A 16676-nucleotide genomic window follows, 5' to 3' on the forward strand; every position below is an offset into this window, starting at 1 on the left:
TTGGAGGGAGTAGGGGAGTGAAAACTAGTTTAAGGAGAAGGGGAAGTAAAGTTTCGTTCGTTCTCCGTCCTCGCTTCACCGTTGCAACTTGAAGCTTATCGGACGATGATCGGCAGTGGTTGATCAAACGCAGGCAGGAAACGATGAGGTCAGATGTACAAGAAATATTTATACGTGAACTTTTCTATATACATGGCAGGTAAAACAAATACATTACAAACTTGAACAATTGAGAAACAAAGTCTCACTCTTCGACTGTCTCAATGACTGTTAGAGCCCAGACTCGTTTTAACGTACATAGTACGGAGGCTCACTGATCTATCAGCAATCCTGATTTCAGCCAAGTCTGAGGGACAGCATGTCGTCCCGATTTTTATAGCCCAAATATACAAAGAAAAAAGGCGGTAGGGCCGTTGGCCCGTCCCACAGGTTCAGTTGCCAATCAGAGTCAACCGTTTGTTAAGCCACAACCCACAGGGATGCGCTTACTCTTAAAAATAAACATATTCGAAAACAAAGCTCTTTTCCTTCTTCGCCAAAACTCCGCTGCCCTCTCATTTCTCCGTAGTGAGTGACCGGCTCAGCAAAACACGCCAGGCCCGAACAAGTTATCGCTAGACCGTTTCAAATCCCAACGGCGCCTAGGCTGCAAATGTCTCGGAAGCAGGGGCACCGGCACCACGAAGTGCCGCTGTACTCAAAGTTTGGCCGTCTGGGAGACGGATGACCCTCCTTGTCCTTCAAACTTATTGTCTACAAGACAAAGTTCTTTGAGTGCGTGTTTCCAAGACGCCGTCGTGCGAATGCCCTCTTTACGTGTGCACCGCATTCCTACAGCGTGCACGGCAAGCTGGTCTTCGAAACCACGCAGGCAGTCGCACCCAACAACAAGGCTGGCGATTACGTTCCGGACGCGTAGAGGATTAGGTCCATGCTCACTGCATGCGGCATGGAGTCAGAGTTGCTAAGTCCTTCTTAACCTCGGCGGCGCCTCCAATTAGTCAGGGACTCGGGCGCCAGACCCACAATACCTTTTGTACAGCGGTTCGTTTCAAGGCTGGTCTGTGTGACCCGTCGGCGGACTGCCAACATCGTGCGCACAATACTGACTTCCAGTAATCGGCACACGCCCGCCTGGCACCTGCCGCGACGCGTCACCCAACCCCGCGCGTTGCCTGTGACCCCACATAACACAGCAACTGTCGCCCCGCTGACATGGGGGGAAGTGAACCCCCTCTCTATACACAAAGCACGAGGCCGATTCGTGAGACTTAAGAACCCGAACAATCAGAGCGACCTTACAGGGGATATAAAGAAAGGAAAAAAAAAATAGGAGGGGGAGCAAAAGGCTACGTGGCGCCAACCACCGCCCGCTACAAAGGGTGTAGCCGCCATCCATCCATCCATCCATCCATCCATCCATCCATCCATCCATCCATCCATCCATCCATCCATCCATCCATCCATCCATCCATCCATCCGTCCATCCGTCCGTCCGTCCGTCCGTCCGTCCGTCCGTCCGTCCGTCCATCCATCCATCCATCCATCCATCCATCCATCCATGGATGGATGGATCCATCCGTCCGTCCGTCCGTCCGTCCGTCCGTCCGTCCGTCCGTCCCATAATCCGTCCGTCCGTCCGTCCAACCAACAAACTTAAACCACACCAGTCAGAACTGAGGCACAGCCGGGAATATGCACATGCGTGCGAAGTGCTTGCCATTTTCATCCCGTTTTGCCACTCCGCATTGTCACGGAACATTGTACTACAGCTGTTTGTTCGGTGCTGTTTTGATACGGTGGAATAACTGGCCGGGGGTACGCTTGCGCATTCAGTGATATTTGTTATTCGTCCTACCACGCGGTGCCCGCAGGTTTAGCTGTTCGGCACTCGTGTTCAAATCGCACGACATGAGGTGTTACGGTAATATTTTCATGCTCACTTTAGAGTAGTTGAACTCGGCGTGTAAAAACTTTGTTCCGTAGATTTCGCATTCATAGCTTGCTACCAGCAGCGAAAGGCCGCAAAAACGAGCGTCGGCACAGCCGCGCCCGTGGCAAGGCGAACGGGCTCAAATAATGAAGTAACATTGTAAGGTATTGAACTTGTCAGCGTTCGACGTGGTCCAATACAGGCATCGCAGCCCAATACAGGCATCGCTGCTGGACAAAAAATGTTTTCTTGCCCTTGTACCTAGAGAACTAGCTGGCAAAATTATTTGAAAGTAACTATATTACATTACTAATTACTGTCTTATTACGCTCATTGATTTGAATTACATTACCAATTACCGCTTTAAGAAAGTAATGGTATTACTTTACGATTGCTTACAAAAAGTTTTCATGCATACAAGAAGAAAAAAAGCAAAGTATAAAGGGAGAAGCTTACACAGCTTACTGGTGCATATTTAACGCAATTAATAAATTACTTTGGCCATGAAACTACAGACGAAATAATTCGCATTACTGAATCACCAGACAACTAATCCAACACATAAATTACTGAAAAAGTATTTCAGTTATTGCAAGTAATCCAACTGCTGTCATGTATGCTGATATGCTGAAATTTATGACATCCATGCCTTGCACTCTTTCAGATAATAGCAGAGCTCCTTGAGAACAGAGCCCGTGATGAACCTGTTCCACTACCACCATCAATCGAAGATATTGAAGCAGCCATTGTGGCACAGGCAGCTGGTGTTGAACAGAATTGCCCCGAAACTGCAGACAAGAGCCTTCAACAGAATGGCCCCCAAACTGCAGACAAGAGCCAACAATTTCTGATACAACCAGCAAAATCTTTCAGGGCGTCACAAGCAGACGTAAAAAACAAGCGCAGGTTCATTTCACGTGGGACGCAGACAAAGCTTCGGAGTGTTTAAGTCGGTAAGATCACCTGACATTAGTCCGATTCTTTGGGCGCATTGAAGCAATTCATGTTTTCATGAAGATAATTTTATGAATGAGAATGTGCAGCATAGTTTTTTCAGTAATAGTCTGAGTTGTAAATTAATTTGAAATGAATGGGTTCCTGGACATTCTTTACACCTTATGAGAATGATGGTGGGATAATAGTGGGCTATGAAATAATTGCATGAACGTTTCAAGAATTGTTCTTTTTTTTCTTTTCAGGTGTCCAGGTTGGCAACTTCATGGTAGAGGTTGCTACTCAGGTGATGAATGTGGCAGAGCCATGTTATGAGAGTGACAGCCTAAGTGACAGTGAACCTGCTTCTGATTTCGACGACAATTACAGTCCTGACAATCCTGACAGTCCTCATTTATTCAGCTCTGCAAAATTCCTCTAATTTGAGACATCTCTTCCAGGTACTATATATCTGTAATCAGGCAGTAAAGACGAAATATCAAGCAACATTAGTAGCTTTGTGGGCGCCTACCAAAGCTGAATGATGCTTACTGGTATAGTGTTTCAAGCTGCAATTTTACTTGACAATTTACACTGAGTTTAGCAAATGCTCCATATTGATGTTTGCGTTGTAACAATGTTATTCCTTGCTTGAATTTGAAAAAGCATAACTACATGGTGCGTTAGTGCAAGCAAAGTTGATCTTTTTTACGTGGCAGTCACACTGTGGGTGTTGAAGGGAGAAACCTTTCAGCTGCTGTTATTACACATACTCCTACAAAGCACTGAATAATTTTAAGCTTCAAGAAATGATTTCATATCTGGGGGATTTAAGTACAGTGAAAAAGAGAGTTGTACTCTGATGAATACATAATGGCAATGGAAAAAATTTCATGAAATGCTCTTCGGAAACACGCAGAACAATTCAAATAGAGAAAAACTAACTTGCTGCATTTTGTAGACCATTTCATTAGTACATCAGCACATCTATGTCCACTCACCTAAAGGGAATCCCAGATATGTTTGAAGCCTGTATATGAGCCAGTTCTGGAGGGCTATTTCTTCCGAACAACTTCAAGCACACAGCTTGGCAGAATTCGACGGTTGTTCTTTCCTAACCTTTTACATACTAGCCAGACAAACTGGCGGTGTGCTGCATACCTCAACTGCCTGTAAAAAAATTGCTTTTGTTTCACTCTTTTTTCCATTGGCTATATCAATTTCACACCTGTTTGTAAACTCCTTGCCTTGTCCAGCCGGTTCGACTCGTTTCTGGGCAAGCGCCACTTCCAGTGCTGCCCTGCTGAGGCACACAGTCCTGAATAGTTGAACTTGTTACGCACTGCGTGCGCTTCTGTTTATTCCTAATCTCTTGCACCTCCTGGCAGCACAAGCAGTTCTCTTCATCTTCCACCAATACGCAGCACATGCAGGTGCACCTAGAAGCCCGATTAGGCCCACATTGATGCACTCGAGAAATGCGAACATTTGCAGCCATGAAGGTCTGGTAACACAACTTTAGCATAGCCGGATAGCCTTGCGACAAATGCGGAAACGCGATGTTGCTAGCGTTGCTATACTCCGTTTCATACATCAGGTGCAACGCTGTGGAGGCTAGCTATACTTGCAGTGGCTGCGTTCGCACTTAGAGTTCGGTGTTTCTTGATCCGATTTTTGTGAAAATTTTCGTTATGTAAGCTCAGTTCTGAATGAAAAAAAAAATTACCAATACAAACAATCCGTGTGCTTATACGGCTGCTAACACCTTTTCAATCATTTTGCTTTCCGGTATTTTTTAATTGCAGCCCGTCGTGGCAGCTTCACGTGCATGCTCGCGCGAGCAAACGCCGCTGGCACACGAAGCATAGACGGAAACGCGTGGAGTAATAAATTTTGGTGACCGGACTTGCGTAGCTTCCACAGCGTTGCACCTGAGGTATGAAATGGGGTATAGGCTTGCCTAGCGATATTCGACGTACGATTGCAGTTACCGTAAAGTTACCGTGTTTACCACACGGCGGTGCTAAAACTGCCTAATACCTTTATGTCAACACTAGCATGCAGCACGCATACTGATTCTTGATCGAGTCACAATCGCAAAGTAGTCGAACAATAGTATGAATATTGCACATATAATACCCCTGGCCATCTCTGGATGTGTATGATAACCGGGTCCATGCGGGTCCTTGAAACCCTTGAATTTGAAAAGATTGTTTTCAAGGCCTTGAGAATTCTGGAATTTTCGCAGATCCTCGAAAATCCCTGAATTTCCTAGATTTTCCCTTTTAATAACCTTCCAGTGATTGTATTTGATAAAATTGCAACCCACCTGAGTTCCCGCTGCAATTCTGTTAAAAATAGGGTGCAAGTTTCGTACAAAATCAAGTAAGCACATGGCTAGCTGACGCTCGTGAACGTCTGGCCACAATGACGCTGGCTTGTCCCCCGTTTTCTCTCACTACAGATGCACTACAGTGTACTAGAACCTAGTACACTGTACTCTCACCCATTTCCTGTGTTACTCCAGTTCGATGAATGGAAGGTAGGAGCGTCCCCTTTTACACGGGGTGATGGCAGTTGCCACCATGCTCAGCTTTTTATTTTGCCTTTTATTTTTGTTTACCTGTGTTGTGTGTTATTAAAATTCGCGATTTTCTTTAAATACGTCTTCCTACCCTTTTAACCTTATGTCACCTCTCTGCTTTTGAGCCACTAATCCTCCTATCGCATTTTGCTAATTTCCACCGCATATTTATTTACATGACTATTGTTATCTCTGAACCCTAGGGCGTCGGGAAGGGTGACTGTGACCGCATCGACATCGGGATGGATACCATCACATTTTAGTATGAGGTGTTCCATTGTTTCTACATATTTACCACACACAGTACATGTGTCTTCTTCTTCGTTAAATTTCTTTTTATAGCTCCGCGTTCTAAGGCATCCTGATCTAGCTTCAAAGAGTAGGGCACTGCTTCTTGAGTTATCATAAAACGCTTCCTTCCTGATCTGCTGTTTCCAGTATCGATATAGTTCCACACTATTCTTCTTTTCCATTGAATTTATCCAATTTTTACTTTCCGCGTTTTTAACCTGTCGTTTAATGCTCCGTCTTTCTCCGTCCTCGTGTCTGGCAAACTTACTGGTTAGCTTCTTAGTTCTTTTCCGCCATTGTGAGTCAACGCTCTTTCTGTATAGGTATTTAAACACCTTAGCTGCCCACCTGTTATCATCCGATTTCCTCAAACGTTTTTCGTATAGGATTTTACTCTCAGCTTCCCGTGCTTCGAACGATGCCCAGCCCATATCCCCCTGTACTGCTTCGTTTGTGGTTTTCCCGTGGGCACTTAGTGCTAATCTTCCCACAGCTCTCCGATTTATTTCTAGTCTCGACTGAGCCTCTGCCCTTAAACACAGGACCGCATTCCCGAAAGTAAGCCCCGGCACCATTACTCCCTTCCAAATACCTCTCAGTACCTCATACCTTTTGTACCTCCACAATGTCCTATGTTTCATTGTCCCGGCATCTCTTCGCCCTTTTGCTATGAGAGACTGTTCGTGCTTTTCCGTGTACATCTGCCCTTTGTTTATCCATGCCCCGAGATATTTGTGTTCGACCACGGGGTATTTCATGTCCTTGTATTGTAAGCTCCTGATGAGTTGTATCGTTGAAAATCATCCCACCTCACTTAGCTGCACTAAAACTGAAACCTAAACTGTCTCCTTTGTCTCCACACTAATTAACCAGAGTTTGCAAATCTTCCTGGCTATCTGCTAACAGTACAATATCGTCCGCATACATTAAACCCGGTAGTCGTTGCTCAACAACCTTTCCGCCTAATCTGTACGACAGATTATAACCTAGATTGTTTTGTTGTAACCTTCTTTCCATACTTATGATATAAGGCATGAACAGCAGCAGTGATAGAGAACAACCTTGCCTTAATCCTTTGTGTACCTCGACAGTTGTACTCTTAATTCCTTCCCATGTTATTTCAACATTAGTTTCTCGATATATTTCCTGTAGAAAATTAATTACCTCATGACCGATACCTTCATCTTTTAATATGTTCCACAGGAGTTCCCTGTTCACGTTGTCGTATGCACCGCTTATGTCCAGGAAGGCTAAATACAGAGGTCTATTTTCCGCCTTAGCTATTTCTATGCACTGGGTAAGCACGAACAGGCTATCATCTAAGCGCCTACCACTTCTGAACCCGTTCTGAAGTTCTCCGAGTATTCTATTACTTTCTACCCATGACTGCATTTTTAATTTCACCGCCTGCATTGCCAGCCTATATATAACTGATGTTATCGTAATCGGTTGGAAGGATTTTATGTTATCACCTTTCCCTTTATAAATCAAATTCATTTTACTCTGTTTCCAGCTGTGCGGAATTCGCTTATTTGTTATGACTGCCTCCAATGCTTCTATCAGCGTTTCCTTGCTTCTTGGGCCAAGTTCATTAATTAACTTGATTGGAATTTCGTCTATTCCCGTGGACGTTCATTTTGGAACATTTGCTTTCGCCTTTTTCCAGTTAAGAATGGTCATTTCTAAGCTGTTTTCAATTATGCTATCCTGTGTTGCTCCCTCATTTGGTGTGATTACCCTATCGTCTTTGCTAAATGACTCTGCTATAACTGAACCAATGTAGTTCACAGCGTCAGCTCCCTCTAAACAATTTCCTTCGGCATCGTGAATCTGTTCCTGCTTTCTGTGATTCGCTTTACCCAGCCAGCTTATATGGTTCCAGAATTTTCTGGACCCCCCTTTAGTTGCATCGCGAACTTCAGCCAGCCAGCGATCAGAGGACTGCTTTATTTTAGCCTGGACGAGGACGTGCACTAGTTGTTTCTTTTGTCGATAAGATTCCCATACACAGTAAAATAATTTACACCCTTGATGGTGAGAATTGCGAATCATAACACCCTTGAAGCGTGTTTTCATTCAATAAACATCCCATCATCATGACTTTTTGCGAAGCATAGGGCAGTTCTAGATGCCATAACACCCTTTTACCCACCGAAAGGGTGCACTGACTAAGAATATTGGGGGTGGGTGCAAGGGTGTTTTTGTTTGTTTTTATCACATTCACAAACATACAATTGCACGAAGAGACGGCGTGTCCCACGGCACTAAAAACCAGTGGCGGATCCAGAAATGGGCCCTGCCTTACCCCAAGCCCCCCCCCCCCCCCCCCCCCGCCGAGACATGTCGGGCTTTCAAAGCCGACAAAACTCCTGAAGAGAGCCCCCCTCCGTTTCACTGCCTGTTTTGATAAGCCATTTTAAATATGTCCTGGGAAAAACCTGTTGCTGAAGCACTACTATCTATTATGTCACAGTGTTCTAGGTGGCACACAGTTCCTAAATGTCGTCACGCACAAATTCCGCGGAATCCAAAAGCGCGCACCCACTTTTTCTAGTATTGAATACTTAACCAAAAGAAAAATGTTCAAAATGTTTTCAGCAAGGCAGAACTAGTGCAGCTCTTGCTTTTGGGACGCCAGGAATCTAGCAAAATGAATAGGCCACGTGACAGCATGCAGCTGGACGCGCCACAATTGCTCTAAAGCAGTGCGGTCGTCTAGGTTTCTTTCAAGCATGACAAAACAGGCAGAAAAGGGTGCGACGAACCATACGCGGACAAAAGATACGCCGATTCGAGAAGCTTTGACCCCACCTGACCTTCTTTCGCCGAATCAATAACCCCAATTCGTTCTGCTTCTCTCAAGTCTATAAACAAGGTAGGTTCGTTGGCAAACTTGAGCCTTCTCACCCACCACAATGCTTTGCTCAAGCAGCATCTGCAGAAAGAGCCGTGCAAAACGCTCATGGCTTCGCGTCTGCGTCAATTTACGAAGCTGGCTGTACAAAAAGAAACTATTAAGTTTGTAGTTGTATAGTAAAGGAACGTTCTACTGGCTTACAAACAGCTGCCTGAACGGAGTGCTCAAAAAGAAAGGGAGAATAATCTAAGAAAGTATAGAGAACCAGCGTACAACTTGCGATGCATGAAGTATTTACAACACCGACTAACAACGGTATTTACTGAAATATTTCCCCTCCCAAATTGGAGACACATAATTGCATGCATGAATAGGATAACAAGCCAATCATTGTAGATATAACGAGATTCCAGAAATTGGCGGGGCATTTGCAGACCCATCTTTGTTCACGGAACAGTGGTGAGGCATTTTTCAAGTGCGCGCGCTACTGCCCACCTGCCAAGTACGTTCGCGATGTCTTGGCATATGTAGACCTGCGCGAGACTCGCCCGTCTCCCCTCGCGAGACGGGTAGGACAGGTGCACATGCTGAATACGGGAAAGAAATACTTTGCAGAATGAAATTGAATTTTGTCAAAACACCAGAGCTCTGGATTGCAGGTTACGGCGTGCACAGGGGCGCTATGCCAGATTTTAAAGCGAAGCTTTCTATGCCTCCTCCCTCACTTTTTCCAATTCTGCTGCTGCTGCTGTCACTGGCTTGCCAGCCGCGTCGGTGGGTGGTTTGAGAGCGTGCATAATGAACATGAGAGGGACGCGGGAAAGGCGTGTGCGAGTGCTTTTAGCGAGAACTTCGTGGGCATCGCTACAATACTCTTTGGACCTCTTTGGCCGTCACAATGCCCACTGAAACACCCTGGCCATCGACACAATGCCCTCTGGAAGACTAATTACGCGTTAGCCCCCTTCTGCCCACCCCCACCCACCGCAAAAGTAGCGCAGAAGGTGCAGCACTTACTTTTTTGTACTCACATGCAACAGCGCAGAGGAGAGACAGTATGGTACTAAGGGGAGACAAGAGAATACTTAAAGCCAACACCCAGACGAAATGTCATCACAGTTCCCACACTTTGCCAGGAAATTGTTGTTGTCATTCAATAGCCTTTACCACAGCTGCACCCTCGCCGAGCAAAGGGGTTCGGCGATGGTATAGGCACAGCTATTGAATGGGAACAATACTAAATTGCTGTGCTCGTGGTAGTTTGAGGGCGAGCGCAGTTGGGTCGAAAATGACTTGTCTACCGCATGCACAAAATACCTCGATTTTGAATATATCTTCCTCATTACCCGTCAAACTGCTATTATAACCCCTTCAGTCACGAATTAAAGCAAAGTGCGGGAAAATTATTCTACATGCTTTTTCGACAAGAGGATGTGCCCAGAATGAAAATAAAGCAAAGAAAAAAATTTTTTTTCCTCCTTACTGAATTTTAGCACGCGTACACATATGTGTACATTGTGACTCAGCCAGTACAAATGAGACAAAGTTGCATTTCGAGTCTGAGGCAAAGTATTTGTTTATTTCGCATAGAAATGTGATTCAAAAAAGGAAACTGAAAGCTCATTTGTTATGGAATGCGTAAAAGCAGTCATTTGTCGCTGAAAGACAAAGGAACACGTTGCATTTGCGGCATCGCACTCGCGTCCTTGAATTGCAGCCTTCTAGCTTGCAACGCTGAGCAAAGCTATTGCCTGTGTGTGCTGGCCAGTGGTTCATTCCGTCATACCGGACGGCATTTACGGGCCGCGGCTCAGCATTGTGCACCTTCCTTGGGGGCTCCTTCGCATCGTTGCTTGGGCGACCGCGTTTCCTGGCACCATTCTTGTTGCACATTATCAATGCCAAGCCCACATCATTCTGAAATGCCAACAAGTCCAGCATTTTCCTGCGTTGGAAGCAGTTGTCATTTGCGTCAGCCAGGTACTCTTGCCATCCATTCACTAATGAGAATGACGTGAAATGAGAGATGACGCGTACTGGCCACTTCCTTGTTCTTTGTTTTAGTGGGTACAACGACAGCAAAAAATCCATCTTGTCAACTCCGCCCATCGATTCATTGTACTGGCTGATGATTTCAGGGCACGGTATGTCGACATGCTTCTTTGATGCCTCACTCCAACGTTTAACATTTGTAGGCTCCCCAACACCCACGAATGTCGACGCAATATTCACAATGCCATTGTCCTGCCACCTGACAACTGTGACGTCACCACTTTTGGTGACACTGGCATCCATACTGCCGCGTCCTTCTTTTTTAAGGGCCTTCTCCGACTTCAGTGGACATCCTTGCAGCCTATTGCTACGGATGGTGCCAATAGCCCAAATACCTATTTCCTTCAGTTCTTGAAGCAGTGTTATCGAAGTGAAATAGTTATCAAAATAACATTTGAAGTTACGCAGTTTTGGGAGGTGCTGAGTCAACCTCATCACAATGGAGCCACCAAGCCCTAGGTGCTTGTGCTCCACTGATGTGCCGGTACCTTTTCCCTGGTAAAACTCGAAGTCATGCGCGACACCACTGGAGCTGCAACGAACAAACACTTTCACACCTTCGGGGTTGGGTTTGTTACGGACAAATTGCTTCGCAACGACTCTCCCTGTAAAGGGGATCATTTGCTCATCGATGCTGTTTTTTTCAGTAGGAGGCAGTTCAAGGCATCTCTTCCTGACAGCATCAAGGAGCGGTCGCACTTTCCAAAACTTGTCAGTTCCAGTGTGATCTGGGTCTGGCTCAGTGACATGTAGTGCAGAACGGAGCCTGAAAAATCTGTTCACGCTCATTGCTCCCGACACACTTGGAATTTGCGTTGCAGGACTCCAGTACATCCTGATGCGTGGGAATTTCAGTGTTCCCATTATCAATAACATTCCAAAGAACGTTTTTATTTCTTCTGGTGTTGTTCCAAGGATGGCTCCTGAAGTCTGAAGCGCGTAGATGTTCGTGCAACGTGCAATCTCTTCAAACAGTTCTTCTGTAAAGTACCTGAAGAAGTACTCACACGGTTCAATCACAGCACTGACATCACGGCCTGCAGAATGAAATGTGGTGTCGGGCGGCTCAAATTCCGCACTGGTCCAAACAGCTTTCCTCTTTTGTCGGCCGGCGTATTTTTGTTGCTCATCATGGTCTAGCAGAGGATCAAGACGCTCAGCTGCTCCGGAAGGACAAGCTTCATTGTCTGTGACGGCCGCCTGCCAAACAAAATTTATTTTATAATTGCCCAGGGAAACACGACAGAATCACAATCGCGGTCATTCCGCCACTTACAGATTGATTGGGATGCCCTTCTTCTTCCTCGTCGTCAGAAAGTCCAATATCCGACGTGTTCCCATCGCCAATTCTGGACAGCAGACTTTCTGCCGAGTCATCATCGAGTCTTCTTCGTTGTCTTCCATGATTTCTCAAGTCTGAAATGCGGAAACACCAAACGTTCTATCAGTAAAAACCTCAAGTACAAGATACGCCATCTTTCGGTTTGTGCCGATAGCGGCACGCCGTACACAATTGTGTACGCTCAAGTTTGAGCTGGATTTTCTAGCGCGGTAATGCAGCTCTAATAGATTTCGCGGTTTCTACGTGTTCCTTGTGTCTTTACGAGCATAAAAAACGGCGCAGTTGCTTCCCAATAGCACTATAAATCCAGAAACCTTTGGTTTGGTAAATCACTTACCAGCGTTCCCGTAGAATGCGGCGGCGTCCATCTTGGAAGTGGCTGTTTACGACTTCATTTCTCGATTGCAACGACAGATGGCGCTAGTAGTCTTGCCCAGTGCCCATACAAACCTACACAAACGTCTTTCGCGCGGGAAATTTGAACTCCAAGAGAGGAAAAAAATCCGCAAAATCGCGTACACATATGTGTACGCCGTGACTGAAGGGGTTATGCAACTGCAGTAAGACAAAGACCTACATCAGATTATGACAACGACAACTCACGGTGCTGTCCACCAGAGGGGAATCGTTGTTATATTTGTTCTTTCTTTTGAGCGGTCATAGGCCCCACTCGCTCACCCGCTCATAAAAACAAAGAAAAAAAAACCCCGAGATCTGGATTCGCTTCGGTTGCACTTTCACGACAACAGGCAAAGAAAGACTTTTCGTACTTGTAAACTTAAGGTTTTCGTGTAATTCTGCACATGTGAAATTTCGTGGCGTCGCCTATACGTTTAGAAAGCTATTATGCAAGTACTTTTATATCTGCCGTTAATCCAAGCTATTTAAAATTTGAGTGAGCACTCCAGTTCAGAAATATGAGCATTGTGAACTTCTTGAAAATGCCAATTAAAGCTTTTTTTCTCTCTCTGTTTCTCTGTGCATAAAAGAAAAGACAGACTCGCAAGTACCTCTGTATCTTATACAATCAGGAAGGGCCACGTCTCTTTACAAATGAACGTCCAAGCAAACAAACAAAAAAAAGCATCGACAAATAAATTCAATTACACGCAGTTACCAGCCCACCTTTGCCCCATTTGATTTGATATCAGCCCATGTTTCTGGAAATAAATTTCCAGTGAAACTACCCCTGAACACAGAAAATGGCTTAGAGGTATCGTAAAATAAATAGCTTTGAAAGTAATACACACACATAGTTGAAAAGAATATTTGTTTTTATGCCTTGAAAACGAAACCGAAATTGAAATAACTTCCCCCGACGGGTGTCGCCGCTATCGCCGCTACGTCATTTCCTGCGTCTCGCGGCGGGCCGCCGGGAGCACATGTGTGTGTTCCCCGTGACATTCTTGAAGTTGTGAGTAATTAGATTGTTTTTTGCTGCGTTTAGGTTGTACCACCTCGTTGTTTTCGTGTACTTTTGTGCTCATCGACGCGAAGTGAGCGTCCGGAGTGAAGGCGACGCGATTATGCGTGAGAAAGAAGGGCACCAGCGGCCTACGACATCGGTGTTTCTTTGTGACAGTGTGTTTACTACGCCTACGATGGCCGTCATTCGTGGCGAAGGAGAAAACATCTTCCATTCGGCCTGAACAGTGATGAAGTGGACGTTTTGTTTTTCGGCGGAATTCATCGTCAAAATGGTCCATCCACTACGTAAACGAAACGGCGTGCCCAGAGTACAGATCGTGACAGCGCTCCGCCTTCAAACCAAGGGCCTTTTGCAAGGCGCATGGGTAGTTCTGAACTTAGTGTCACACATTACTTCCCCCCTCTTCTTTGGCTTCTGGATTGGATTGGCGCGGCTCGCTACGTGCTTGCGCGCGCTTTTCCGAGCGCAGATTGGTGTGCGCCTGGTTTCTGCACTAGGCTGTTATGCGATCGCTTTTTTGAGCGCAGATTGATGTGAGCCTGGTTTCTGCACTAGGCTTTTGCACGATCGCCTGCTTTTTGCACTTGGCTTTCAAAAGGCGAAGTGAGCGTCGCTTACTGCGGAAGTGCAGCGCCGCGGGCCTACCGTGTATGGAGGCGCGCAGCAATGCCGGGAAACATTCATACAAAAGCAAAGGGTCAGAAAAAGTGCGCTTTATTTTCCGTTACTTTGTCACACTGGGTAGCGCCGTGCGATCGCTTCTAATAGACGCAGAAACGAGTCCTTGCAGCGCATGTGCCCATTAATCGATGCCCACCATAGCCATATCAGGTGCGACTCGAGGAGCTGTGGAGTCACCCTGTAGCCGGAAGAGACGAGGTGGCGCTTCACCTTCTGCCAGTAGCTTTCGATTTTTTGGGTGTGAGCGCCCGTGATTGGGTCTACAAAGTTCATGCTGTGGTTAACAGCCTCCCATTGCAAATTCAGTCTTGCTCCGTTAGCCCCCACTAAGTTCGGGATGCAGTTGTATGCGGCCCATTCATCACTGTGGATGGTGGTTCCCGGTTCCACGTTGGCTGCAATAATGGGGCCTAGCGTCGCCGCGTCTCGTCGGTCGACCTTGAATAGTCGGAGCTCCCCGGTGGTCACGCAGATCATGCCGAATACCCACGGTCCACGATCTGCAATGCCACCGTAATTTTGGCGGCTCGGCGGAACGTTGTCGCCCGTCATCAGGCGGCCTCGATTGTATTTTCGCTTGCCGCGAAGGAGGCATTCATCAATTTGCACAATCCTCCCGGGGCCACCGAGTGGGGGTCGCGCCAGCAGCTCGTCCCGCACGACCTCACGAGCGTAGTTCCTCCAGTCGGCGATGACATGGTCCGACAGATGAAGCAAGTCGCCGGTCATCTCCTTCATGAGCCACGTGCCTATGTTTTTGCTCACGCAGTACGTGAGCCAAATCACTTGCCGCCTGGAGACGTGGACGTTCGGGCGGCCGAGGCGGTCCGTGTTGGCGAAGTAACTTCCCTCACCTCTCTGCCCGTGCAGTGCAGCGGTACCGTGTAACTGCGACAGCTGCTTTCGGCACCTGTTGCACCGGAAGGCAGCCCGGCGTCCATTCTGAGTCTTCCTATACAATGTGACGACTTCGCCTTCGCAGGTTGGTTGGTCCGGGTTGAACGCCAGGTCCTTGCAGGTGCCCCAGTACTCTGACGACGCCACTCGACCTGGTCTGGAGTTGGGGCGCGGTGGGCGGACAGCGCTTGAAGCCGGAGCAAGCCGAAGCGATCGTACGAACTCTTCCTCCGCAGCTGCATCGCTGATAATTTGACAGATGGTGACAATATTGGGGTCAATTCTCGTGGCGGCCATGACAACGAGTGCAGCGAGAGACGCGGCTCGTCTTTTGTAGCCCCGGGATCCGTTACAGCAGAACCCTCTGTTAAGGACGGCTCACCCAGGAACGTTGAGGTAGCGTGGACCTGGCGGTCTGGAGCTTCAGGAACAGGCAGGGGCCCAGGCGCAGATGCGAGACGACATATTTTCAAGCTTCTTCGATCACGCAGAGCGACACGCAGTCTAGCTTGCTCAAACGTTGAAGCTCGTTGGCGGGGGCGTGTTTTATATAGCCTGGAACGCCCTCGCTCAGGAGAAGGAGAGAGGGCGAACGCTCTCCACACTTGCGGCCCCCGCTCGGTACACAGGAGAAAGCTCAACGGATTTTTTAACCGCGCTTGGGCCAGCACAGGCAAAGGCACTGACATGCACACACGCACACACACACACGCGCGCACCGTCGTGTACCCTGCCGAGGAGGAGGAGAAGGAACGAAAGCACACACGAAGCTTAACGTTCGCGCTGGCTGAGAGGAAAGAGTACTGGCGAGCCTATGTAGACATCGGGACGTGGCGAGCGCGTGGGGAAGGAGATCGAGAATGCGCGCACAAAGGCTAACGGCTCTTCGCCGTTGCGGATTTTCAACGAATGTTGGCAGCTCTGCGAATTTAAAACGCATGGGCTTTCGTCGTGGTTTTAGCAGCGCGACGCAATTGTGCACTACACAGGCCATTCGTAACACCTGTGGTGCGCGCATGGCTTCAGCTCTGAGTCGACAAGCTTTGAGCCGACAAGGGGCTTTCCAAATCCCCATGCACGCGTTCTGCAAGACAAGCGCAGTTTATTTAGTTGCTTTCAGCTAGTAAAATTTGAGAATCACGTTTCCTGTGTTCTTATGATATTACATATATGAACATCCAGGAGGTCCAAGAACATGTTAGAGCAGAACAAGAACGGCTCCAAGGAGCGGCTGATGTCGCGGACATCGGAACAGAAGTTTTCCATGTCTTCGACGTTAAAAATCGTTATTTCTAATAATTCTCATACGTTATAATGTATATTTATTCAGGTTTCATATCAGAGCTTTCCACGGAAGTTCGTTACGCTGCCCTTGTGCTGAAGCCATGCGCGCACCACAGGTGTTACGAATGGCCTGTGTAGTGCACAATTGCGTCGCGCTGCTAAAACCACGACGAAAGCCCATGCGTTTTAAATTCGCAGAGCTGCCAACATTCGTTGAAAATCCGCAACGGCGAAGAGCCGTTAGCCTTTGTGCGCGCATTCTCGATCTCCTTCCCCACGCGCTCGCCACGTCCCGATGTCTACATAGGCTCGCCAGTACTCTTTCCTCTCAGCCAGCGCGAACGTTAAGCTTCGTGTGTGCTTTCGTTCCTTCTCCTCCTCCTCGGCAGGGTA

General features: G+C 47.2%; 1 protein-coding gene and 1 long non-coding RNA gene across 3 annotated transcripts in view; one reads left to right on the top strand and one right to left on the bottom strand.

The window, feature by feature from the left end:
• Positions 1–16676, top strand: part of LOC135903207 (uncharacterized) — a 60060-nt gene that overhangs the window by 15640 nt on the left and 27744 nt on the right. Inside the window, exons 2-3 of one of the 2 annotated variants that reach the window (XR_010564751.2) lie at positions 2598–2886; positions 3133–3327. This is a non-coding gene — a long non-coding RNA (uncharacterized lncRNA). Of the gene's footprint in view, positions 1–2597; positions 2887–3132; positions 3374–16676 lie in introns of those variants that run through there. The other variant, XR_010564750.2, reaches the window with a different exon arrangement.
• Positions 10157–12461, bottom strand: LOC135903260 (piggyBac transposable element-derived protein 3-like). Its single transcript, XM_065433676.1, has 3 exons — positions 12330–12461; positions 11927–12066; positions 10157–11850 (listed from the first exon to the last, which is right to left on the bottom strand). The coding sequence occupies exons 1-3, from the start codon at positions 12358–12360 to the stop codon at positions 10219–10221; spliced, it is 1803 nt and encodes a 600-aa protein (XP_065289748.1). The 5' UTR covers positions 12361–12461; the 3' UTR covers positions 10157–10218.

Source organism: Dermacentor albipictus, chromosome 2, assembly GCF_038994185.2.
Source record: "Dermacentor albipictus isolate Rhodes 1998 colony chromosome 2, USDA_Dalb.pri_finalv2, whole genome shotgun sequence".
Classification (NCBI taxonomy): domain Eukaryota; kingdom Metazoa; phylum Arthropoda; class Arachnida; order Ixodida; family Ixodidae; genus Dermacentor; species Dermacentor albipictus.